Source organism: Neoarius graeffei, chromosome 15 (genome assembly GCF_027579695.1).
Source record: "Neoarius graeffei isolate fNeoGra1 chromosome 15, fNeoGra1.pri, whole genome shotgun sequence".
Lineage (NCBI taxonomy): Eukaryota > Metazoa > Chordata > Actinopteri > Siluriformes > Ariidae > Neoarius > Neoarius graeffei.
The window spans coordinates 2,888,853-2,916,584 of NC_083583.1; the positions used below are offsets into that span (position 1 = coordinate 2,888,853).

Sequence of the window (27,732 nt, forward strand, 5' to 3'; positions counted from 1 at the left end):
TGAGCTTTAAAGTCACTGTGAACAGTTTTTTTTCCCCCAACTATTGATTTTAACAGTTTAAAATGATCTCTGCTGTTATGTCTCGAATTTTTTTTTTTATCGGATCGGAAGCAAAACTATCACTGTTCTGTCAAAAATGGGAAATGCCAATGCATCCTTAAACTCGAAAAGACAGGAAGCTGGTACATCAGAAGTAATGCCGTCACCACACAGACAGCTTACACTCTTTTGGTTGGGAGGGGGAAGAAGGGTACTGAACTGTACTTAACTGTGCTTTTCCTTGTTGTGAGGTGGAACTATATATATATTTCACCTGGAAATGTGTACATAGTGAGTGATGTGGTGAAATATATTCATATAAAAAGCCATGATCTGATCCATGAGCTTTTACAACCCCAATTCCAAAAATGTTGGGACGCTGTGTGAACTGTAAATAAAAACAGAATGTGGTGATTTGTAAATCATAGAAACCCTATATTTCATTGAAAATAGTACAAAGACATCACACACATCACATTATCTGTAGCCGCTTTATCCTTCTACAGGGTCGCAGGCGAGCTGGATCCTATCCCAGCTGACTACGGGCGAAAGGCAGGGTACACCCTGGACAAGTCGCCAGGTCATCACAGGGCTAACACACAGACAACCATTCACACCTACGGTCAATTTAGAGTCACCAGTTAACCTAACCTGCATGTCTTTGGACTGTGGGGGAAACCGGAGCACCCGGAGGAAACCCACGCGGACACGGGGAGAACATGCAAACTCCACACAGAAAGGCCCTCGCCGGCCACGGGGCTCGAACCCAGGACCTTCTTGCTGTGAGGCGACAGCGCTAACCACTACACCACCGTGCTGCCCAGTACAAAGACAACATATCAAATGTTGAAACTGAGAAATGTTATTGTTTTTTGAAAAAATTTGCTCATTTTGAATTTGATGTCAGCAACAACATTTCAGAAAAGTTGGGACGGGGCGTGTTTACTGCTGTGTTGCATCACCTCTACTTTTAACAACACTCTGTAAATGTTTGGAAACTGAGGAGACCAATTGCTGTCGTTTTGAAAGAGAAATGTTGTTCCATTCTTGCCTGATATAAAATTTCAGCTGTTCAACAGTTCGGGTCTCCTTTGTCGTATTTTGCACTTCATAATGCACCAAATGTTTTAAATGGGAGACAGGTCTGGACTGCAGCAGGCCAGTTTAGCACCTGGACTCTTTTCCTACGGAGCCATGTAGTTGTAATATGTGCAGAAAGCGGTTTGTCATTGTCTTGCTGAAAGAAGGAAGGCCTTCCCTGAAAAAGATTTAGTCTGGATGGCAGCATATTGCTCTGAAACGTGTTTATATCATTCAGCATTAATGATTCCTTCCCAGATGTACAAGCTCCCCATGTCATGTGCACTAACGCCCCCTCATACCATCACAGATATTGGCTTTTAAGCTGTGCACTGATAAGCCGGACGGTCCCTCTCCTCTTTAGCCTGGAGGACATGGTGTCCAAGATATCTAAAAAGAATTTCTACTTTTGATTCCTCAGACCTCGGGACAGTTTTCCACTTCGCCCCAGTCCATTGTAAAAGAGCTCAGGCCCAGAGAAGGGGGGTGGAGTTTCTGGATATTGTTTATATCTGGTTTTAACTTGCGTTTGTGGATGCAGTAATGAAGTGTTTTCACAGACGATGGTTTTCTGAAGTGTTCCTGAGCCCATACAGTGATTTCCACTACAGACATGTGTCTGCTTTTAATGCAGTGTCTCCTGAGGGCCTGAAGATCACAGGCATCCAGTGTCAGTTTTCAGCCTTGTCTCTCGCAGACAGAGATTTCTCCAGATTCTCTGAATCTTTTAATGATGTGATCCCCAAATTCTTTGCAGTTTTACACTGAGAATGTTTTGTTATTCTTAAATTGTTGCACTGTTTGCCCACGCAGTCTTTCACAGAGTAGTGAACCCCTCCCCATCTTTACTTCTGAGAGACTCCGCCTCTCTGGATGCTCTTTTTATACCCCATCATCTTACGGACTTGTTGACAAGTAACCTAATTAGGTAGGGTTTTTTTTAGCATTACACAACTTTTGCAGTCTTTTGTTGCGCTGTCCCAACTTTTCTGAAACGTGTTGCTGACATCAAATTCAAAATGAGCATTTTAAAAAAAAAAAAAAAAATCTGTTTCAACATATCGTCTTTGTACTATTTTCAATGCAATATAGAGTTTCCATGATTTGCAAATCATCACATTCTGTTTCTATTTATGTTTTACACAGCATCCCAACTTTTTTGGAATTGGGGTTGTACAACTCCAAAAGAACAGACCAAACCATGAAAGTATTTCCTCATCCTTGTTAAATGTTGTATAAAAAAAAAAGTGTCTGAATTTACATATTTCTTTCTGTAATGCACCTCTGCTCATGTTAGTGATAGAGTACCAGTCATGGGGCGTGTCCTTATTTGCATATTCGTGCATATTTATCAGTCCTGATGAAGCCGTTCCTTTCCTGGGCATTAAAACACTGAATAATTTATTTTTTCTGTAATTTCATGACGTCACTGATGTTTATTAAAGCTCGCTGTGAAAATGTCACGATAAATCGCGATTTGTTGTTTTTTTTCTGACATCACCGCCCACTCCTGATGTTTTTGGAAACACTGAAAATTCATAACAAAATAAAACAAAGATATAAAATAAAGTAAACAGCCCAGGGAGGGTATTGTTCTGTCCGGTTCCGGTCGGGTCAGACTTTCTTCCGAACCACGCAGATGCCGGAGAGCACGCGGTCGCGCTCGCGCAGCTCCTCCTGCAGGCGCGCCTCGCTGACGCGCAGCTGGCGGATGGTGCTCTTCATCTCCTTCATCTTCACCTCCATCAGGGCGATGATGTCGCGCTGCTCGTTGAGTTTCCTCAGGAGCTCGGCGGAGGTCGTGCCGTTGGTCAGGGAGTAGGAGTGCTCCTCTCCGCACAGCAGCGGCTGCTCCGGAACCAGCGCCACCACCTCCGGGGCTTCCTCACACTTGAGCGGCGCCGCTGCGGAGCGCGAGCCTTCCAGCGCTGCTGCTGCTGCTAATGATGCAGATGTTGATGATGCTGATGTTGATAATAACGATGATGAGACAGCGGTGCCAGGTGAGATGTACTGCCCGTTCTGTCCGATCTGCACCACGAAGTCGGGCTGACCCTGCGCCGCCGCTTCACCCTGAATGGCCCCGGCGGGCGCAGGCGCAGCGAACACCTTCCTGCCGCGGCCGCGCCGACTTCTCCTCTCGTTGACCCCGCGCAGCGGGAACAGAGTCGGGACCCGGATGGTGTAGGTCTTCCTGCCCCCGGGGAAGTGCACGCTGCACACGCGGTGCCCGGTGGTGGGCTGGAAGGTGCTGAAGCAGCCGCTCACTCCGGCCCGGGAGATGTTCTTCAGCCAGATCTCCCGCTGACTCGGGTCTTTGGGGAAGGTGTAGAACCGGAGCTCGCGGTCCCGGTGTGAGTTGTTATAGCATCCGGGCACACAGCACGTGAAGCCTGGCATAACGACGCCGCTCTTCCTCTCTCTCAAACAACCGCACACAAGTTTCTCCTGATTTTTGTTTTTGTTGATCTCCTCCGTGCGCTCTTATCAGATGCAGCGGCCTAAAAGCGGAACTACACGTCCCACAATACTTACGACTTCCTGTTTTGTTTTTCCCCAACGCGCGCTCATGAGCACCAAGTCTGCGCACAGCACGCGCATACTCAAGGCTCCTCTCTCCGACTGGGCTGAAATAAGCCTCAATCGGAATAAAGCAGTTTAATTCGTGATTAAATTTTGGAAAAACACAGAGATCAAATTAAAATCTACATGGAATTCAAAAGTTTCTTCAGTATTGTTGGATTCTTAAATACTGCAAAATTGCAAAACGATCGAGCAGATATTTTTTTTTCTTTGCAGACACTAAACCAAATTTACAAAATAGAGGAAACAAAAATAAATATAAAGATCCATATGCTATTTTTTTTAATAAATCACTGTTTAAGCTTTTATTTTCAATCTTTAACTACACACACACTCACTGGCCACTTTATTAGGAACACCCCGACATCCCCCTGCTGTTCTGTAATCAGCCGATCCCTCCACAGCAGCACAATGCATCAACATCAGAATGGGAAAAATTGTGATCTCACAGTGAAGTGTGACTTTCTTTCTTTGTTTCTTTCTTTCTTTCACTGTGGTATGGGTGTTGGTTTGAGCCAGATGGACTGCTGGAAACAAACGCCTTGTTGATAAGAGAGGGTCAGAGGGAAATGGACAGATTGGTTCAAGATTTTTTGCCATGAAGGATATTCCATCCCTCCATTATCTGTAGCCGCTTTATACTGTGCAGGGTTGCAGGCGGGCTGGATCCTATCCCAGCTGACTATGGGTGAGAGGCAGGGTTCACCCTGGACAAGTCACGACACACAACCATTCACACTCACATTCACACCTACGCTCAATTTAGAGTCACCAGTTAACCTAACCTGCATGTCTTTGGACTGTGGGGGAAACCGGAGCACCCGGAGGAAACCCACGCGGACACGGGGAGAACATGCAAACTCCGCACAGAAAGGCCCTCGCCGGCCACAGGGCTCGAACCCGGACCTTCTTGCTGTGAGGCGACAGTGCAAACCACTACACCACTGTGTAAACGTATGGGGGGATCAAAACTCAAAAATATTGATAAAAAATTACATACAAAAAGTCTGTTTTGTATAAATCAGTGCCAAACTATCAGTTTTTTTTTTAATTTGGACATTTACTCTGGGCGGCACGGTGGTGTAGTGGTTAGCGCTGTCGCCTCACAGCAAGAAGGTCCGGGTTTGAGCCCCGTGGCCGGCGAGGGCCTTTCTGTGCGGAGTTTGCATGTTCTCCCCGTGTCCGCGTGGGTTTCCTCCGGGTGCTCCGGTTTCCCCCACAGTCCAAAGACATGCAGGTTAGGTTAACTGGTGACTCTAAATTGAGCGTAGGTGTGAATGTGAGTGTGAATGGTTGTCTGTGTCTATGTGTCAGCCCTGTGATGACCTGGCGACTTGTCCAGGGTGAACCCCGCCTTTTGCCCGTAGTCAGCTGGGATAGGCTCCAGCTCGCCTGCGACCCTGTAGAACAGGATAAAGCAGCTACAGATAATGAGATGAGATGAGACATTTACTCTCATTCAAAGAAAAGAAAAAATATCTATCTATTTATTTATTTATTGTAAAATTTACCTAGAATTACACTTTATGAGTTTATGACAAAGAAATTGTACATATTTACAAATCCAGGACAAAAAACATGGTAAACGTTTCGACAAATAAATTTAAAACCAATGAATTTTTATTTCGATATCATGCAAAATAATAACTACACTACACTCTACAACATCAGTTGAGTAAAAAGAATGTCGACTTTAAAAATAAGAACAAACTGTAACTAATAAAAGACACACAGTTCCTGCGCATTGACGGCGCAGCCGTGTAGGCCAGTTCCCGGAAGTGATACCGCAAAAACTACTCATCCCATGAGGCACGCGCGAGCCTCGGTCAGCGCGGGAAATGACGTCATTATAGAGTTGATTTGAATGTAGAAAGTGAAGCTCGGGGCTTTTCAGGGGAAACTTTTCCTCAGGATTCCTTCATTGCTATTTTAAGGGAACTCTGTGATGGACTGTGTGGAGGAGGAGGATGTTTCTGCTCGAGTTTTACTCAGAAATGTCCTGCACACAGAAACTCAGCGCTCTCCGGTCACCAGGAGGTCAGTCACTGCTCTGGGCTAAACTCGCTAGCATCGCAGTTAGCATCGCAGTTAGCATGGCGCTTAGCATGCCAGTGGGTCTGTTTGTTATGAGGGTTGCTTTACAATCAGGGGACAAAGTTTGTGTCACAGGGGTCTAAAATTCAAATTTATTCAAACTGGTTCTTGTACCAGTTTTTAAGTGAAGGACGAGTTAAAGAACAGATTTCAGGTCATTTTTTGTATGGTAGTTTTGTGTAATCTGCTATAAGATAAAGAAGATGAAGTGCAGCTTTAAGCAGGGCTGGGAGAAACAAATGAAGTGATTCTCGGAGAGGACTTTTTTTTTTTTTGACAATTCAGAATCCACTACTTCCACAGTGCTTTTAAATATAAGGCTGTAAGCTTTGTGTTAGTCGTCTATAATATTTATGTCCCAATATCTTGACCACATTTTAGGATGAAAATAATCATTTTAGATATGTTATTTATTTTATATTGAAAAATGAGCTGTCTCAGAGAGGACTTTTTTTGACACAATTACAGACTAATTTGATCAAAATAGTCTGAAAACTTACTGGCATTCAACATTAAAACTTAACTATGTTTCCAATGATATGGAACCAAATATGTGTTTTATGGTATAAAGAATGATGTAAGTGCATCCCTTTTGGAGCGACCTGTGGTCAGAAAAGCACTTTTTCTAAATGATGCGAGTAATTTTGCTAAATATGACATATATTGCCATACATTCACCAAAAATAACGTTATCACCAAATTTTTTTGCATGGTAAATAGAGCTATCACAGGGCTACAATAAACAACCGAGTTTATTTAGTCAAGCCTTTTGATATTGAAGATAATAAGTGTTAAATGTGATTTTTAGCTTGCGAACCCTGATTGTAAAACAACCCGTAATAAACCTTTCACAGAGAAACAGAAAATCGGTTATATTCACTTGTTAAACAGTTTGGTTTCGTCGGAGCGGATTTCTGTGATTTAAAGAGTTTTGTATGACAACCTAGATAGTTGAGTGCAAAAGTTTTCGCACCCCCTGTTTCTTGGGAAAATAATATCTCATCTCATTATCTGTAGCCGCTTTATCCTGTTCTACAGGGTCGCAGGCGAGCTGGATCCTATCCCAGCTGACTACAGGCGAAAGGCGGGGTTCACCCTGGACAAGTTGCCAGGTCATCACAGGGCTGACACATAGACACAGACAACCATTCACACTCACATTCACACCTACGCTCAATTTAGAGTCACCAGTTAACCTAACCTGCATGTCTTTGGACTGTGGGGGAAACCGGAGCACCCGGAGGAAACCCACGCGGACACGGGGAGAACATGCAAACTCCGCACGGAAAGGCCCTCGCCGGCCACGGGGCTCGAACCCAGACCTTCTTGCTGTGAGGTGACAGCGCTAACCACTACACCACCGTGCCGCCCGGGAAAATATTTTTTTGTTGTTTTTTGAAAGAAGTTACAAATGAAATTCTGGGAGTATTCACATAATTTAAAATCATTAACACAAAATCATTTGAAAAGACTCAAAGATCATATTTACATCAAACCCAGAAAAAGGGGTGTAAACTTCTGAACTGGAATCTTCCTCACTGTTTTCAGGATTAATATCTTCACGTGACCAGAATTTGTTGCAGGAACATCTCTGAAGCTGAACACACTCTCACTAGTTATCTTGTTAATATGAATTCAGTAAAGTTTATTGCAGTTTGTCCTGGGGGGGTATAAACTTTTGCATGCAGCTGTAAGTATTTTGACAGCTTTTGAATTTTATCTGTTTGTCTTCTGTAGTAAATTTATAATTTGATATGAAAATACTGAAAAGACTAAACACTAAAAAGGAGCAATAGATGCTTAGATGTTTAATTATTTTGAAGTGTAAAGAAGCTGCTTCTGTTTAGTTTAATTATTGACACACACAGTGTATATGGGGCTATATATAAATATATTATGACACAGTTGATAAATATTACATGATCATTTTGTCCAGACCTAACCACCAAAACATTTTATTTTTGTTGAACATTGTGATTGATTTCATTTGTAAAAAGTACAGAATTCCATTGTTGCTCCGAGTGAAATTATGTTTCTTGTCCTTCAGCATGTCTCATGATCAGCGACTGTCATGTGTGCGGAGGAGCTCCAGGCTGAGGGACGCGTCCGAGACACCTCGCATTGCTCTCCGTCACAAACTCAAACAGAAACTCCATGAGGTACGACTTGTTTTATGAATGAGTGTTAACACAGATAAACGGTTTAACCTGCTCTAGAAGCTTACGTTAAATTCTGATATGAGTCCAGACCGCCACTCAGTCTCCGGTCCCGCCCAGTAAACGTGCGAAATCTCAGGGCAGGATGCTGAAGACAGGGGCGGTGCGTCCCGCCCCTGCGCTGTACAGTGATGACGTCACACCTCGTGGGCTGATCAGGGGGATCATTCAGAACGGTGAGTGCAGAAGCAGCTTTACTCAGACGTGACGTGCGCTCAGTGAACACCTCGTGAACTTCGTTGCGTTTTTCAGAAGCGGAAGTGTCCCTGGTGCTACCTGGTCAGACTGCGTTACCTGATGGAGATCAGCAGGATGTCGAGGCCAGTGTCCATAGCAACAGGTGCAGGTGGGCGTGTCTATTATCTACTGAGAAAGTAATCCCACCCAGACAGGGCTGATGAATGAATCCATGATCTAATGGCGTGTCTGTAAATTTATTTATGACCAGGAGATGAGAGAATGTTTTATTCCATACCGATAGCATCATCCAGACTAGAAAAGCACTCGGAAAGCGCAGATCTCCGCCAAGAATCCTTTAAAAGAATCCGGGATCCAGAAGGTGATCCGGATCACCGCCAAAATTTAACGGATTGTTACTTGTGTCCAGTCACACCTCTGGAAAAAATTTCAGAGCGATCTGTTCATAACTTTTTCCGTAATGTTGCTAACAGACAAACCAACCAACAAACAAACAAACCAACGCTACCGAAAACATAACCCCCTTGGTGGAAGTAATAATGCTATTAAAGGAGGGATTCCCAGTGTCTAAACACACACATCACTAAACACTACAGCTGGTTGAAGGTGTATTAGGCAAGATTAAATCTCCACCTACGTTCACATAACTCCTCCCACAGGATTTACATTGGCCTGTAGTGTGTATAAAATGGCTGAAAGGAGGCACATCCAAACATTAACAAGCATTTTGGACCAGAAGTCAGGTTTTCACAGATACTTAGTACACCTGTGTTGAGGTCATGACTTAAACACCTATATTTAATCAGTTTCTAAATATCCGGCAGGTTATTTGTACAAATATAGAAAAAAAAGTACTACAGCGCCTTTAATGACTGCTCAGGAGAAAATGTTTCATTTTTATTTGTGTGTGTTCGTTCATTCGTTCGTTCTTTCAGTGACGGCGTGTCAGGACTCGAGCTGCCTGACTTGGCTACAGAGCCACTGACTCACGTGATCCGGGGGATGAGCCGCAGGAGACCGCCGCCCACTTTTAATGTCTCCGCGTTCGAGAAACAACTGGAGCAGCCATCAGGTTCAAAACTACAACCTCATATCACAGAGCATCATTCAGACACGAACTTTTATTCATTTTTTATATAGAATAAGCCATGATGTCATGTGATCTATAATACAATTGCATTTACTGGGATCTGATCAGAATAAAAAAAAGAGCGTGATGTCTGTCTTATTAATCTTAGTGAATTTATTTTTAATACAGTTTTGATATATCGTGTTTTTAGCAGTAGTCATTGTCACACAGCACCTTGTCTCGCTCTGCACGTAAATCAGTCCGAGTTCAAACAGTAGGAGGAAATGACGACAGTGCAGAAGAATTTTATTTTTTGTCCCAAGGTGAAGACGAGGAGAAGGACGTCCCTCAGGAGAATCTGGACATCAGTCGGGAACAGGCCGTCTCTGCTGCCTCCAAAAGGTAAACGGTTTCAGTGGTCCGTCAGTCAGGCTCTTCAGGTGCCGTTAGCAGAGATGCCTACTCGTACGGATTGGCCGTATTTTGTACGGAAAAGTTACGTAAATACGATGTTACGGCAAACAGTGTTATTCTGTACGGAATTATTATAAAGTCTTAAATTCCAGTGAGTTGTTTTTAAATGTCCAAGCGACTTTTGGACTTTTTCCAGGGTTCCCGCGAGGTCTTAAAAAGTCTTAAAAGCATTGAATTCGAGAATTTGGAAATAATACCTTGAAAAGCCTTGAAAAAGCATTGAATTTTAATGTGTAGGTCTTAAATTTGTGCACCGATGATAATTTGTATTTTAGCATTGTTCATTACTTAAATACCCCAGCAGGCGTTATTTTTTCGTCATTGTTTTAGTAAATGAGGCACGAGTGGCCAAGTAGCCAATAGTGGTGGAACTGGAGTTGTGGGCGGAACAATTACGCGCGCACACCGACTGAGGTAGCTGCTAATAGTTTACAGCTGGCGATTAATGGAAATTCGGAAAGTCAGGGAGGTGGAAGCAGGCTAAACGATAACTCGACGGTGTAAAAATGGGCAAATGTAAGTTTAACCAGTTATGGCTACATCATAGTTCATTTCGAGAATGGGTTAAACCAGTGGATGGTGACATATTCGCAGCTTTTTGTTCAGTTTGCAAAAGGACGTTTAAATTGGGCACAATGGGCGTTAAGGCGCTGGATTCTCACGCGCAGTCTTCAAAACACATGGCTCTTCTCAATGATAAACGGCAAACGCCGTCTGTTTCATCTGTGTTTCGGCCAGCTGTTGACGTTAGCCAGCTGGTACCTAGCCAACTACCTAGCACGGCTAAGGATGGCCAGTCTGTTGCCGCTACAGTAGTCCCTAGTACTAGAGTTGATTTGCGGACAACACTCGGTTCAACACCTACGATGAAGGCTGAGGTGTTGTGGACGCTACACACAGTAGCCCAACACCAGTCCTACAATGGCAACGAAGGTGTCTCCGAGCTATTTAAATTAATGTTCCCGGATTCAGACATTGCCCAGAGCTTCAGGTGTGGTGCTGACAAGACGGCCTACATCGCCAAGTATGGGCTGGCCATTCACATCAAGGACGAGCTGGTGTCGAAAATCAACCAATCGCCGTTCGTACTGATGTTCGACGAGAGCATGAATGTAACCACGAAAACAAAACAGCTGGACGTCCATGTGCGGTTTTGGTCAGAAGGACAGGTTAGGTCCAGATATTTTGGCTCCCAGTTCATGGGTCATTCCACCGCCAAAGACCTTCTGTCACACTTAAAAGTAAGCACAAACTATTATTATTATTATTATTATTATTATTATGATGATGATGATTATTGTTATTATTTTTAATATTGTTAATGTTATTGTTGTTGTTTTATTACCTGTTGCTTACTATTACTTGTTGCTCTTAACTCTACTTTTAACTTAATTTTCTACTGTTAACTTGTTGCTTTTAACATTTTGTAATGTGCAGTGTCCTTGGGTATTTTGAAAGGAGCTTCAAATAAAATGTATTATTATTATTATGCATGTGTTTTTACATGTTTCTCAATTTATATTCATAAACTCCATTTAGGCCTATCATGTAGCAACACTACAGATCAAATTATGTAATTAACCATGTGTGATCAATTCCCCTGTCTTGAATAATGTAATCAAATTTGGAAGTGAAGCCTATGCAATGTATTATCAGTGACTCAGAATATCCAGAATCTTTTAACGTCAAAGACAACTTAGAGACAGAAATTAATTCAGCAAGGTGTCACACAAAGTTATCACACAAAAGGACATCCTCCATTGACCCCGAAAATAAATAACAGTCTCTTAATTAAGCATCGTCTGCTGAACATTACATGATTTTGTATTGTGGTGGTGTTCGGTGAGTACTCTGTACATCATCCTTTGCGCATTTTCACATTTTTCTAAGAAACGAGTACACACAACTTGAGATGTTTGTTTCCGGTGAATTATGGTGAACTGCGATAAAGGTCTTAAATTTGTGGATTATTGGTCTTAAAAAGCCTTGAAAAAGCCTTGAATTTGACTTGAAGAAACTTGTAGGAACCCTGTTTTTCAATCCATGCGCGATTCACGGCTAATTATTTTTACGACAACCGCACATGCTGTGTGTGACATGCGCAGATACCGCACATGCTGTGTGTGACGTGCGCAGACATAGACATATAAACATAGACGCCGCCTTCCGCGTAGAATCATACGTCATCCTCGCCGCCATATTGGATGTGGCAAAGTGGAGAATAAAGACGCCTCATTCATGTGCTGCGTTTAACTGTACCAACAGGTTTATCGTCCAAACGAGATCGCATGGGATTACCTTTCACAGGTGAGACTGGAAAAAGACTTTTCATTGTATTTGGTCATTATAACGTAATTTTACGAACAGATTTTTCTGACTTTGTGGCTAATATGAAGTCTCGCGCATAATGGAGTGCTTCGAGGTCAGCGCGAACCCAGCGGCGGCCATATTGGAAGTCAAAGGTCGCTGTGTCAGTGCATTGTTGTTGTTCAGCGAAGCAAAAAGGGGTGACAATGCCGAATACGTGTATCACTGTTGGCTGTAGTAGCCGGGGGGAAAAGGGTGGCAAAAGCTTCCACAGACTCCCTAAAGTCGTGACTAACCAGGGAATTGCAGCACAGGAGAAAATGTTTCATTTTTATTTATGTGTGTGTTCGTTTGTTCATTCGTTCGTTCTTTCAGTGACGGCGTGTCAGGACTCGAGCTGCCTGACTTGGCTACAGAGCCACTGACTCACGTGATCCGGGGGATGAGCCGCAGGAGACCGCCGCCCACTTTTAATGTCTCCGCGTTCGAGAAACAACTGGAGCAGCCGTCAGGTTCGAAACTACAACCTCATATCACAGAGCATCATTCAGACACGAACTTTTATTCATTTTTTATATAGAATAAGCCATGATGTCATGTGATCTATAATACAATTGCATTTACTGGGATCTGATCAGAATAAAAAAAAGAGCGTGATGTCTGTCTTATTAATCTTAGTGAATTTATTTTTAATACAGTTTTGATATATCGTGTTTTTAGCAGTAGTCATTGTCACACAGCACCTTGTCTCGCTCTGCACGTAAATCAGTCCGAGTTCAAACAGTAGGAGGAAATGACGACAGTGCAGAAGAATTTAATTTTTTGTCCCAAGGTGAAGACGAGGAGAAGGACGTCCCTCAGGAGAATCTGGACATCAGTCAGGAACAGGCTGTCTCTGCTGCCTCCAAAAGGTAAACGGTTTCAGTGGTCCGTCAGTCAGGCTCTTCAGGTGCCATTAGCAGAGGTGCCTACTCGTACGGATTGGCCGTATTTTGTACGGAAAAGTTACGTAAATACGATGTTACGGCAAACAGTGTTATTCTGTACGGAATTATTATAAAGTCTTAAAAAATTCCAGTGAGTTGTTTTTAAATGTCCAAGCGACTTTTTCAATCCATGCGCGATTCACGGCTATTTATTTTTACAACAACCGCACATGCTGTGTGTGACATGCGCAGATACCGCACATGCTGTGTGTGACATGCGCAGATACCGCACATGCTGTGTGTGACATGCGCAGATACCGCACATGCTGTGTGTGACGTGCGCAGACATAGACATATAAACATAGACGCCGCCTTCCGCGTAGAATCATACGTCATCCTCGCCGCCATATTGGATGTGGCAAAGTGGAGAATAAAGACGCCTCATTCATGTGCTGCGTTTAACTGTACCAACAGGTTTATCGTCCAAATGAGATCGCATGGGATTACCTTTCACAGGTGAGACTGGAAAAATACTTTTCATTGTATTTGGTCATTATAACGTAATTTTACGAACAGATTTTTCTGACTTTGTGGCTAATATGAAGTCTCGCGCATAATAGAGTGCTTCGAGGTCAGCGCGAACCCAGCGGCGGCCATATTGGAAGTCAAAGGTCGCTGTGTCAGTGCATTGTTGTTGTTCAGCGAAGCAAAAAGGGGTGACAATGCCGAATACGTGTATCACTGTTGGCTGTAGTAGCCGGGGGGAAAAGGGTGGCAAAAGCTTCCACAGACTCCCTAAAGTCGTGACTAACCAGGGAATTGCAGCACAGGAGAAAAGTGAGTGGAGGAGACGACAGTGGCTGGCTGCCATTAACCGATCAAATTTAGGACAACTTGACTGTATCTGGATTTGTTCTGATTAGGGTTGGGCGGTATCCAAATTTTAATACCTTTAAACTGTCTCTGTGTTTTCCCGGGGTATACGGTATTACCGAGAAAAAAATAATATTTTGTTTCGGCCTACTGTGTAACGTGCGCCTATACCGGCGGACCTTGTCCAGACCTGCGCCTATGCCTCAAATGTACTCTTTAAAAGCAGCATAGCGAATTGTGTGCATTGTGGTATGGATTAAGCAGCAAAGCGAATTTTGTGCATTGATGAATGGATTAAGAGATATTTCAAAGCATCACGCAACTCTTCCTTCATCTTGAAAATAGCATTCAACTGTCGTTTACACATGTCTGCGTTGAAACGCCATTTGCAGCACTATTTCACCTACTCCATCAAAAAAAAAGTACACGATGAGCAGGATCATACCCTTTCAAGCATGGGAAATTAAAAAAAGAAAAGAATCAACCAACACCCAAGTCCGTTTAGACTGCGCGATAAACCATATTCTTCAGCGCAAATGAGGCGAACCTAATTCAAATGCGTGATAGCTGCACAAGGCAAAATCATATGGGCCCACGTCATGCCATGGAGGGGAAATTAATAATCAAATGGCCTTACCTTGCTTAAAACGTTGTCTTGATCACATAACTCCTTACAATTATTCCACTTAAATCCATACGGTTTAACACACCCAACAAAGATAGCAAGCGCATTGCTAATTCCCACCAGAAACCGAACAGTTTACGCTACGGTGTTTTCTTCCGTTTCTTCAGCAGATGACATTTCAAACGTTTATTACCCACATCCCAAATGTCATACGTTATATTATTTTACCTTGTTGTTACTCATGTAACCTACTCAAAACACAACTCATTGGAGAGATCTCGTGGAAGTGGAGTACCCCAGGCTATGGTGTGCCTTAGGGGACATATTAGATTTTTTTTCGATTTTGCGCGGTCATTTACATTATTGCTGGCTCTTCCTTTTCGTTTGGTTTGAAACCAAAATACTGCCACACTGCCGATGTTGTATTTATTATTATTTTTTTTTGCCACTAACTCGTTATCTTGACTTGCCATCTTTCAACCGCGGTCTCAGTCTCTTGTGAAGCTTTCTGTCAGACTCCAAATGTCACGCAGGGTTGCCATGGTAACAACATAAACAACCCTGCACGCGATGAGAACTTCTTTAGGAAATTGATAGAATTAGTGAAAATACGATCACACAGTTATTCGGGATGATCTTCAGTTTATTATTTTATATTATGACCTCATGTACTCCATATTTATTTAGATATTATATATATTTTTAAAATGACGGTAATGAGACCGATACCGTTGGTACTTTTGGATACCTCGGGATACCTTCTTACCGTAATACCGCCCAACCCTAGTTCTGATCACTTTGTGACAGGTAGGTTAAATTGTCTTGAATTTCATAGTTACTAAAATAAATGTGATACAAACTATTATCTTTTCTCTGTACTTTCAGCAATGATTAATGGATATATTTGTCACATTAGGTAGCTTATGTCTACTGCAGTGCATTGTTGCATCAAATGGCATTTAAGATCTAGGCCTAGTAATGTTTATGTACACATGCTGTTAGTACAAGTTACATACTAGGCCTACCTTTTATTCACTGACTAAAATAATTGATAATAATTATAATAGTTTTTCAAACATTATTTAGATTTTGGCTTCCATACTCTTGTAGTTCTGGAAATCCTTTAGTTCACAAAATGGACTTGGGTGAAACACTAGATAGTTCACAAGATCGATGTATGTCACATGCGGCAACAAGCTGGGGTCAGCTTTCCATTCCTTCTCACTAACAGTGTATGGATCTACATTCCCAATGAAACGTACCTTCTCAGCATAACGCTCCCGTGCCTGCTTATCCAAACTTGCACAGTAGTGCTCCATCACTTCAGATGTCTAAATTCTTAAAAAATCCAAGCTTCTAAGCCCTCTAACGCGGAAACGAATCGGTGAATGTGTACTCTATGATGTGTACTCTGTGAGCGCTCTGGAGCGAGTGACTTCCAAGATGGCCGCGCAGACCGCAGTGTTACTATTTTTAGCATCATCTCGGAGCCCTCTATAGCCGCTCGGTGAAACCTGTCTCCAAACAACGAATGTAATATAGTTTATTTCATAGCCCACCCAACCAATTTCACCACCAGCTGTCAGATGGTGATGGCACATTCAAAAATAGAAGAGATTGGAAGCATGTCAGACTGTGAAGCAATCACATGGAGCAATCCCATTGTAATATGGTTTAATTGATTTTTTTTTTTCCAAAGAGCACTGTATATTGCAAAAATTGTTTTTGGAGACATTTTATAGCCTATCTGCACGGCATTTAATGAAAGTGATGCGGAGACGGCACGGCACGGCTTCAGCAGCGTAAGCACAGCACATTATTCTACACGATCCCCGCTGAGCTCCAAAACATGCCTTGATGCGTAGATATCGTTAGTAGCCTACGATAGTAGCAGCGGAATAAAAAAAAAAAAAAGTGGCCTGCTGCATGTTGAGGAAATTTAGGTCACACCTCCCACGGAATATTGACGGGTATTTCGCACACTATTTATAACCATCACATTAAAAGTTATACATGTTGTTTTGATGCCTGTTTGTTTTCCAAATATATACGTGTGTGTGTTAATGGGTGAATAAAAGGCATCGAGTTAAATATTATTGTAGAAAGGGGCTTTATGAAGTTCAGTCCATTTACTTGCATTGGTTTACGGGGAAGATTTGCCACATCAAATATGGTGGACACTCTGACGTATCCCAGCAACGGGGCCACCAGCTCAATGCGGCGTCTATGTTTATATGTCTATGTGCGCAGATGCCGCACATGCTGTGTGTGACATGCGCAGATACCGCACATTTGTTCGCGCTATTTTCGCTCGACATCACACACGCATGGTACTGCTTCTCAATCGTGGAAATAAAACACTCAGTATCGGGACAAGTGAAACACAGGTCTCAGGTGTTCCTCCCACGATATACGGTAGAATGGCCGTGCATTACACCCAGTCAAAAGGGCAATGGATACGCGCACTGCAAACTGTGTAGAACTGACATTAACATCACTCATGGTGGTCGCGATGACTGCACGCGGCATGTCGACTACAAAAAACATATGGAGTATGCTGAAATGGCGAGTCAGGCGGAAAGTAAATCTGGGGGTATCCAGCAGTTTTTTACGAAATCTGTGGGTGAAAAGACACGTGCTGAAGCGGTGATGGTTGACCTGTGCTTGGAGTTGAACTTGCCAATTAGTGCCATGAAATGTGAGTTAAACTTATTCAGTTTCTTTTTACAGTATGATTTTTATTCACTGAAATATCAAACACTGGCTGTACTTCTTTAATTCAAAGTCTTTTCAGTGTTGCAAGTGCAAATGTACATGTAGTGTGATCAAAAACAGAATTTTATGATTAGTGCTGTTGGGATTGTGGCAAAAAATTGATCATTCCACTGTTTTAAATACAATTATAAATGTCATTTTATTCAATGTCTCTTCTGAAGCATTATGCTGAAGTATTTATATATTGGGACATTAAGATAACAATGTCGGACTCTCTTTGGCATGAAATAAGAAATTTTTTAAAAAATTTTATTAGAATCCGTTAACAGGTAGAACATTTTGCCAGGCAATATAATATAATACTTTTGAGGAGTTACATTCAATACCAATGATTGGTAGTCAACCGTAATGTCTGCAAACAGGGAGCACTATTGTATTTATAAAAATGTGATGTATGCTCTAGAAATTTGTTGAGTGGAAATTCAATTGAGATGGCTGCTCATGTTTTGTTTATTCAATTCACACAAAACAGTACTTTTTAATAATTTAAATGTTAAACATATTGGTATATACACCTCTTTATAATGCAAATGCGCATAAATTAATGTGACTGGAAGTCATTCCAAAATACTGAAAAATGTTTTCAAGAATACTGAAATTCAAAATTTGGGATAGGCATCTCTGCATTAGCTTTACGTGGGGTGGTGGGGCAATGAATTAATCTACAGGTGCTACCACCTGATTTTTGTTCCTGTTATATCGTCAGTGTGTTTTCTTCCTCCATCGCTCAGAAAAGTTTAAACTCAGTGGTGCTCGTGTAATTTTAGTCATTTTACTTCTCCCTTTGTTTTTATGAGCAGATGTTGCTTCTTCTGGGTCGATGTTGTAAAGTCCTTTATTCAGTCACGTCAGCCACCTGAGGGGTCAAAGGTCACGTGCGTTCTGTGTTTGTTTTCAGCCTTGACTTTGGCAGGCAGAGATTTCTCTGAATCTTTTGATGATGTTACGGAATATTGATGGCGAAATCCCTAAACTCCTTGCACTGAGAAACGTTGTTCGTAAATTCACCCACACAGTTTTCACAAAGTGGTGAACCTCACCCCATCCTTACTTGTGAACACCTGAGTCTTTCCAATTGCCAGTGAACCTGTTTACCTGTAGAATGTGCCAAACAGGTGTTTTTTTTGAGCGTCCATAATTTCTCCAGTCCCAAATTTTTTGGAACGTGTTGCAGAAATCAAATTCAAAAGTAGCGTATTATTTTTAAAAAAAATTAAGTTTATCATTTTGAGCATTAAGTATCTTGTATTTGTTTTGGATTCAATTGAATATTGGTCAAAAAGGATTTGCAAATCATTCCATTCTGCTTTTATTTGCATTTTAGACAGCATCACAACTTTTTTGGAATCGGGGTTGTATATCAACATGTGAAAATAATGACTCAAGTATTCTCAGAATTTAACCGAATTTCTATTCATGACCGTTGAGAGATGGGGAAAATAATCAATTATTCATCCACAAAACATAATTGTAATTACATTTCCACAAATAAACAAAAGTAGCTTTATTTTATCATTTGAAAATATCTGGAGTATATTTCTCTGACAAATAAACGCCACAGGCTAGGATTGTTTAATTACTTTGAAAAAATTCTAATGTGTAATGAATATTAATGAATGTGTAATATTGTAGAGCCCGACGGAGGGAACGTTCGCAGAATCTCTACTGTGTCTCACATAAAAGCAGTGAAGGCCATTTTTAATTTATGGGTTCTTTTTCACTCTAATGACGTCTTCCTTTCACTAATAATTAACTCCGGTTTTCTTTTCCTCGGCGAGCCACAGAAACACTCACCATGTCTTGTTTTAACACATGAATGGTCCACAGGTTTGGCTGAATCTTAAACGACTTCCTGTTTGGTTTTTCAAGCTCATTACACGTTATTGGTTTCTTTGTCTCAGTGTCCTCAGCCTGACCTTGAAAACACCGTTCGTGAACCTTCAGTCTGAGAGAGCGGGTCTGAGGCGAAAAGCAGTCGGACGACGGAAGCAGGTTTCTGTGGATGCTTTTGACGAAGCCGTCCAGAAACGTTTAGAGAGACGTCACAACCAAGGTGCTGCACTGATCTCTTCTTCTCTTCTCTAACGCAAACTGCGCTGCTGACTTCTGACTGGTCAGAAGGGAAGGTGTTGATTAATTCTCTGTAACAGCAGCTCTGAAAGTAGTGCAGCTGCAAATCACCGGTCTATGCATTTTATTGCATGTAAAATATGCAAATTGATGCATTTGATCTAATGTCATCATTTCTATAGCAACAGCTCTTTCACAGGGACGTACGGTATATAGCACCCATGGGTTATAAAAGTTTGGTTTTATTAGTTTTTAAAATCTATAAAAATATAATTAACTTGTTTGTTATTAATAGATTATTTTTTAGATCACCTTTGAAACAGAAATAAAATATTTAACATTGAAAAATAGCAACAAGTTTAATTTTAATTTCTTAACATTTTACAATTAGATTAAAGACAAAATTAACATCAGTTGCTTTCACTCAGTTTGTAATTATTTTTCATGTAAAATTTTATGATTATAGTTCTAAAATTAAATGTCAAGTTTTACAATTTTATGCGTTAATTGCAAAATTTTAACTTCATATTTTAGTTGCTTCCATTGTTAGTTTGTGATTATTTGTTGAAAATGTAAATTGTTTTATTAAAAAAAATCTCAATTTCTCAGAAAATGTATTGACATAATTGATACTGATATAAATCATATCGCCAAGCCCTACTCAAGCTCCTCCTCTCTCCCCACCTCTTCTTCTTCTCCTCCTCCTTTCTTTCTTTCCTTCTTTCTTTTGTTTATCAGATTATACAGTAGTGCAGGATGGAAGAACTCTCCAGGACTCGACCTGGCACAAGTTCACTCTGGGTTTGAGTAACGTCTCCGTGCCAGAGCTCACCACAGACGTGATAATGAGCAACACGGAGCTCTACGCCCAGCCCCAGGCCTCCGTATCCGAGCTGAGAGGTGCTGATGGAAGGGTTACCGAGGCTGAGATGAAGAGAGATGATGGTCTTGATGTTCATGATGGTGGCGAAGAACTTAAAGACGTCATCCAAGATCAACAAAATGTGTGTGAGAGTAATGTCTCTAAACCTCAGCCAGATGTTTCAGAACACCTGGGACCGGATTCACAGAGTAAGGTAGGGGAGGACAAGGTGGAACTGATGCCTCCATCACAAGAGAACGAGGCGGTGTCTTCATGTCCCGAGGAAATCCCGTTCTCTCCGACCCAGGCCGTGGCGGATCACGTGTCTCAGTCTCAGGAGCGCGAGTCTGCAGTACAGGAAGCTCAGGTGGAAGAACTGAACCAGGGAGAAGGTGAGAGCCTTCAGGGGGAGGAGACGTCACTTTTGCGTCAGCGAATCACAAGGAGAGCATACCACTCTGAGGGCGGAGCCATCAGGAATGACGTGATGGTCAGAGGAAGAGGTACGAAGAGTCTCGGGATGGGTCACGTGTCCACTGAGAAACGTGAGTAATCATCAGAAGGTAAAATGTTTCTGCTATAATAAATTTAACTGTTTTTATTTAGAACTAAAACACCCTGAACACAATTGATTCTGATTGTTTAGAGTTGCATCAAATTAAAATATTTCTCCATTTTAAAAACGCACGGTCTCCATACGTTGGTGTAAAACTGATCTGGGGGGCGGGGCTACATATCTCAGTGTGTGATGTCACTACTTAAGCATTATGGGTTGACCATGTTGTAAGAATCTGCTTTTGCTGCAGGTGTTGCGTTTTAAGTTGAATTAGATTATGTTCGTTATAAAGAGATGGTAGTTATGACGGTGTTACGCTGTCACATGATGATGGATAAAGGTGTAGTGATGCTGCTTCAGGGATTTTTTATCTTTCTTGTGTTTTGATAAAACATTTATTGTTCTAACAGAGAATTTTAAAGTTCTACTGCAGGATTTTAACATCAGGACTCGTTTCTCTGCACTAAGAAAATAACAGGACATTTTCAAACTCGCATAGTCTTACTGCAGATTTTGATCTCTGCTGTGAAATGAATAAATTACACGACTATAAAACACAAATATAAATCTGCAGCAGTTCCACAGGAACAATGACACAGACGGGAAATAAAATCTTCCCAAAGATCTTAGACTTTTATTCAGCTTTCCAACAGTAAAAAGTCGTTCCGTCAGAGTTACTTTACACTTTTCTGAAGGTTTTGTGGGATCCATACGCCATCAGAGACACGCAACACACACATTCCTCTGTTTGGAAAAAGTAGTTCCATCTCAGAAAGGAGCATTTTGACACATTTACAGTTCCGTATTTTATACAGATATATATTTAACTGAAAACTTTAATAAAAGGAAAGTCTCATAACCTTCTGACTTTCACTCCAAGTGAGTTTGGAGGGCTTTATTTTTTTAATTTTTTTTAAGTCCCCCACTGGCCGAAAGGGCCGAAGGGGGATTATGTCGTGGCGATTTCCGTCTGTCCTGGGAAGGGTGCTCACCTTCTGAAATCAACTCCTCTCACAGTTTTTGGAGGAATTTCACAAAACTTGACAGGATTCTTTGTTATATGTCGGTAATGCGCATATTGCAATTTCGTTAAATTGGGTCACATTTTACCAGAGTTACGGCCCTTGATTAACAAAATTATACTTTGACAATTTCATGAGTGTGTTTTCCTTCTGACATCAACTCCTCTCACAATTTCTGGAGGAATGTCACTAAATTTGGCAGAAGGCATTGTTACATGTTGCTAATACGCATATTGTTTTGTTCAATTTGGTCACATTTTACCAGAGTTACAGCCCTTGATTAACAGCCTTGTACTTTGACAATTTCATGAAGGTGTGTTTTCCTTCTGACATCAACTCCTCTTACAATTTTTGGAGGAATTTCACGAAACTTGACAGGATTCTGTGTTATATGTCAGTAATACGCCCACTGCAATTTCAGTCAATTCAGTCACATTTTGCCAGTTATGGCAGTTTCTCAGAGCACTTTTTTGTGTGTGTGTGTTCAGTGCAGAGAAACAAGTCCAAGTTATTGTCTCTTTTTTAATCTGACACACCTGAGTATAATGGTGTGTCCTTGTCTCATATGTAGAGCTGCAAAATTTTGCTGGTGGACCTGAGGTAGAAGACATGGTTAGCGTGGAGGAAGAACCACATCGCAGCTCTGTGTCTTTCTCCACCAACCACACCACAAAGCCTTCATCATCTGTGACACATCAAGACAGTTTGGTGCAGAACGCTGATAAGGAGGACGTTATTCAAGATCTCGGCCAATCAGAAAGCGAGGAAGTTGTGGTGTGTCTTCCTGTTAGCCCCACTGTGAATGTTCCTGCTGCTGAACAGGTAGAGGTGGAGGAGGAACAGAAAGAGCAGGAAGAGGAAGACAAGGCTGAGCAATGGGAAGAGGTGGAACAGGAAGAGGAGGTGGCAGTGGAGCAGGAAGAGGAAGACGAGGTGGAGGAGGAGGAACAGGAAGAGGAAGACAAGGCGGAGCAATGCGAAGAGGTGGAGCAGGAAGAGGAGGAGGAGCAGGAAGAGGAAGATGCACAGAGCGAAGGTTTGACTTTCACACATCACAATTTTATTTATATTTTGTTTTTATTGACTTTTAACAAGATGTATATTTATCACAGAGCTCTCGATGCAAACTCCGGGTTTTATTAAACAAAGGAAGCGGGTATCCTCTCCCAGTGCTCTGGCCACACCCACTGTCCTCAAAGCTCTGAATGCTGGGTAAGTGCTTGATAATTTGAAGTCAAACTTTTTTTACGGAATTAGAACCTAAATGCTCGCTCTGATATATATTTTCAGTCCAGCCCCAAAAGTTGTGAAGCCACACCCAAAGCACAAGCCTCAGCGCGTCTCTGCTGGCGTCCTCCCGAAGAGCTACATCATGAGTGTGTTTAAACACTTTGCCAGAACAAAGGTGTCTAGCGATGTCTATCCCATCATCAGTGACATGTAAGCTGATACGATGAACATTTTTAAGATAAGGTGAGTGTTTATTAATTGCTCAGCGTCAGTGCTGATTCTGTGCCGTGTCTCAGACTGAAGAAGTATTTTGATCGACTGGCGGATGATCTGGAGGTGTACTCCGCTCACGCAAAGAGGAAAACCATCGAGGTTGAAGATGTTGAACTCCTCATGAGAAGGTATCTTGGACGTAGAAATCTCAGTGACGTTGTTTTTATTTCCTGTTTCTGTAAATCCACATGCGGCTCATGTGATCTTTTTTTTTTTCTTCCTTTTTAGGCAGGGCTTTGTGACGGACAGCACTCCAGTCAACGTGTTAATTGAGAAATTTCTCCCTCTTGAGTACAGGAAGCTCCTCATCCCTGTCGCAACCAGTGGAAATAAAGTTGTGCCTGATAAACGGAGATGAAACGTCCACACAGAGCGCTCTTTCTCTCTCTCGCTCTCTCTTTTTGTTGTCCATTAATCTAATTTACTTTGATTTAATGGCATTATTTTTGACCTAATTTTTGCAAAAATAATTTGAACCTCTTCTGTTGAACCTGTTGAGGTTGCAGATGGACACTAAAGGTCAAACAAACCCCCCGTTGTGTTGAATGAAGATTATAAATAAAGCTTTAAATATGCTGCTGCTGGAATGTTTATCTTTAGTCTTCACACTACTATACACTCATTTGCACCTATTAGCTCCAGCTACCGGTCCATCAATTGTTGCAAAAGTATTGGCGCCTCTCCCCAGTTTCCCGTCCCTGTCCGGCACATTTTTGTTTTTTTTCTTCTCTTTAGTCTTGTGAGTCACCTGACTTAAGTCAGGTGAACACACTTAAATATGCAAAATCATGGTGTATATTGATGGAAAGGGTTTAAAACACCAACATGTCCAGTAACCCTGCTGTAGCTGGTTTATGTCCATGTCACGGCTTTACTGAAAATCAGGGTGGAGTTGGTGTACTTTGAGTATTATTGAAATTGGGAGTAAAATCAGCTTTACTATGTATTCCTTCCATTTTTATTTAGACCTTTTTATGGTACTTGTTCCAAATCTCAGCGGTTGCTTCTTCTCTTCAGTGAGCGACTGAAAGCCATTGGTCAATCCACCAGTCTGCTCACGTTTTATTTACATTTCAATTTAAAGCACATGATGAAATTCATAAGTGTAGTACAGAAAAGATTTGTGTTAATTTGTCATTTTTCTTTTAAGTCTTGAGTACATTTCAAGTTAGCACCTTTTTAACTTTCACTTAAGCACTACCTTTCAAAGTGGACGTTAAGAGTTTTATCCAGGTCAGAATCTGACACATTATCAATACTTTCACAAAAGTGTATATTACACTCATCAACTGCTTTAATAGAAACTTGTTGAATCTAAGATCCCTTTTCTTGGCTGCAGGAGTGGAACCTAATGTGTTGTTCTGCTGTTGCATGCTGAGATTCTTTTCTGCTCACCACGGTTGTAAAGAGTGATTATCTCATCTCATTATCTCATCTGTAGCCGCTTTATCCTGTTCTACAGGGTTGCAGGCGAGCTGGAGCCTATCCCAGCTGACTACGGGCGAAAGGCGGGGTTCACCCTGGACAAGTCGCCAGGTCATCACAGGGCTGACACATAGACACAGACAACCATTCACATTCACACCTACGGTCAATTTAGAGTCACCAGTTAACCTAACCTGCATGTCTTTGGACTGTGGGGGAAACCGGAGCACCCGGAGGAAACCCACGCGGACACGGGGAGAACATGCAAACTCCACACAGAAAGGCCCTCGCCGGCCACGGGGCTCGAACCCAGACCTTCTTGCTGTGAGGCGACAGCGCTAACCACTACACCACCGTGCCGCCCAAGAGTGATTATATGAGTTACTATATCCTTCCTGGGGGGAAAAAAAGCTTGAACCAATCTGTCCATTTCCCTCTGACCCTCTCTTATCAACAAGGTGTTTGTTTCTAGCCACTTACTCACTCATAGGCCGTAAGGTGAACCCCGAAAAGTCTTTCAGAAAAAAGATTCCGCTCCGACGTCTCCGAACTACATAATATCCAATTCTTAAAAATGGACGTATTATGAAATGATGTCATCAAAAAGTTCTCACCTTGTAATGCTGTCAATTTTTCGCACGAAGGCTTGAAAAAGCGAACTAATGTCATCGGTGCGGAATGATATTTTGGCACCGCGGAATAAGATTTCGCTACAGAACAGGTTCCACGGTTGCTGACGTATCCCATAAACACCCGCGACGTAGCCCCATTTCGTAAACAAGAGACCAACATGGCAGCCGCCACAGCCTCGTCTAGCAGCAGTGGAGGAGAGGAAAGTTTGGAAATAACGGCAAAAAGGAGAAAACTTCTTGCACGTAAGCAGTGCTATATGCATATAGCTTCTGTGAAGCACGGAGTGACCCAGGAATTTACCTTCAAATGGTGGAATACATACCGGGACAGTATCCGACAGTGGCTGCAGTTGAGCGGTGAGAACAGGAGAGTAGCCGATTAGAGTTTGACAAGATACCCGAGGATGCTGCCTTCCATCCTGCATGTTACCGCAGGTTTACGGACAAACTTGCTATTGAACGAGCGGGAAAGCGTATGGTGCGCGAGAAAGAAGGGGGAGATGAAACTCAAGACGCCGCAAGACCCCCCGAAGCTGGCCCCCCCTCCGAAGCTGGCCCCTCAACATCGGGCAGCACTAAGAGTCTTAGATCCAGGTCAGCACTGCCTCTGTCCAGCTCAGGTCCCGTCCTTCCTGCCCTGTGCATTATATGTAAAAAAAAAAACCCTCAAATTCGTCTTAAAGGGAGGCAAACGACAAAGGGAAGCTCTTTCAAAAGCTGAGACCTTAACAGAAGGTAAGCAAACCCACCCACACACACACACACACACACACACTCACACAAAGGGTCACAATCACTGATCAACCCCCCTGCCCCCACACACACAAAGGGTCACAATCACTGATCAACCCCCCTGCCCCCCCCCCACACACAAAGGGTCACTATCACTGATCAACCCCCCTGCCCCCCACACACAAAGGGTCACTATCACTGATCAACCCCCCTGCCCCCACACACACAAAGGGTCACTATCACTGATCAATCCCCCTGCCCCCCCACACACAAAGGGTCACTATCACTGATCAACCCCCCTGCCCCCACACACACAAAGGGTCACTATCACTGATCAACCCCCCTGCCCCCACACACACAAAGGGTCACTATCACTGATCAACCCCCCTGCCCCCCCCACACAAAGGGTCACTATCACTGATCAACCCCCCTGCCCCCACACACACAAAGGGTCACTATCACTGATCAATCCCCCTGCCCCCCCACACACAAAGGGTCACTATCACTGATCAACCCCCCTGCCCCCCCACACACAAAGGGTCACTATCACTGATCAACCCCCCTGCCCCCACACACACAAAGGGTCACTATCACTGATCAACCCCCCTGCCCCCCCACACACAAAGGGTCACTATCACTGATCAACCCCCCTGCCCCCACACACACAAAGGGTCACTATCACTGATCAACCCCCCTGCCCCCCCCACACAAAGGGTCACTATCACTGATCAACCCCCCTGCCCCCACACACACAAAGGGTCACTATCACTGATCAATCCCCCTGCCCCCCCACACACAAAGGGTCACTATCACTGATCAACCCCCCTGCCCCCACACACACAAAGGGTCACTATCACTGATCAACCCCCCTGCCCCCACACACACAAAGGGTCACTATCACTGATCAACCCCCCTGCCCCCCCCACACAAAGGGTCACTATCACTGATCAACCCCCCTGCCCCCACACACACAAAGGGTCACTATCACTGATCAATCCCCCTGCCCCCCCACACACAAAGGGTCACTATCACTGATCAACCCCCCTGCCCCCCCCCACACAAAGGGTCACTATCACTGATCAACCCCCCTGCCCCCACACACACAAAGGGTCACTATCACTGATCAATCCCCCTGCCCCCCCACACACAAAGGGTCACTATCACTGATCAACCCCCCTGCCCCCCCCCCCCACACAAAGGGTCACTATCACTGATCAACCCCCCTGCCCCCACACACACAAAGGGTCACTATCACTGATCAATCCCCCTGCCCCCCCACACACAAAGGGTCACTATCACTGATCAACCCACCAACCCTCCTGCCCCCCCCCCCCCCCCCCCCCCCCCACACCACACACACACACACACACACACACACACACACACACACACAAAGGGTCACTATCACTGATGACTATCTACAGTGCTATCTCCCTCTGCAAGTGTGTTTGCATGCATGGATATTATGTTTCAGTGTTTGTATGCATGTAACATATGTGTGCCTTTATGTGAATATGCTACTGGCAAACTTAAATTCCTATGTGGTAATAAGCATGTGTTTCTGTCTGGCAAGGCAAGTTGCAGACTGCTGCTGAGACTAAAGATGACCACAGTATTCTGGTACACATTAAGGACAAAGACTGTGTGGCTCTGGAGGTGCAGTACCACAAG

The 27,732-nt window shown here is 42.9% G+C and overlaps 2 protein-coding genes across 5 annotated transcripts; one reads left to right on the forward strand and one right to left on the reverse strand.

Annotated features, from left to right (window-relative positions):
• Positions 1–734: 734 nt before the first annotated feature.
• On the reverse strand, positions 735–3,648 carry thap11 (THAP domain containing 11). The gene has a single exon (XM_060940747.1). The coding sequence runs from the start codon at positions 3,517–3,519 to the stop codon at positions 2,734–2,736; it is 786 nt and encodes a 261-aa protein (XP_060796730.1). The 5' UTR covers positions 3,520–3,648; the 3' UTR covers positions 735–2,733.
• On the forward strand, positions 2,878–23,848 carry cenpt (centromere protein T). Of its 4 annotated transcripts, none has more exons than XM_060940738.1 (16): positions 2,878–3,122; positions 7,844–7,955; positions 8,044–8,188; positions 8,265–8,358; positions 9,146–9,282; positions 9,603–9,681; positions 12,019–12,060; positions 12,436–12,572; positions 12,893–12,971; positions 19,161–19,312; positions 20,068–20,736; positions 22,341–22,805; positions 22,882–22,981; positions 23,060–23,209; positions 23,296–23,400; positions 23,501–23,848. In XM_060940738.1, exons 2-16 carry the CDS (start codon positions 7,845–7,847, stop codon positions 23,628–23,630), a joined length of 2,595 nt encoding a protein of 864 aa, XP_060796721.1. In that variant the 5' UTR covers positions 2,878–3,122; position 7,844; the 3' UTR covers positions 23,631–23,848. The 4 variants fall into 4 exon arrangements, with proteins under 4 accessions (XP_060796721.1, XP_060796719.1, XP_060796720.1 ...); XM_060940736.1 differs by lacking the exon at positions 2,878–3,122 and adding an exon at positions 5,531–5,739; XM_060940737.1 differs by lacking the exons at positions 2,878–3,122; positions 12,019–12,060 and adding an exon at positions 5,531–5,739.
• The last annotated feature ends 3,884 nt before the right edge of the window (positions 23,849–27,732 follow it).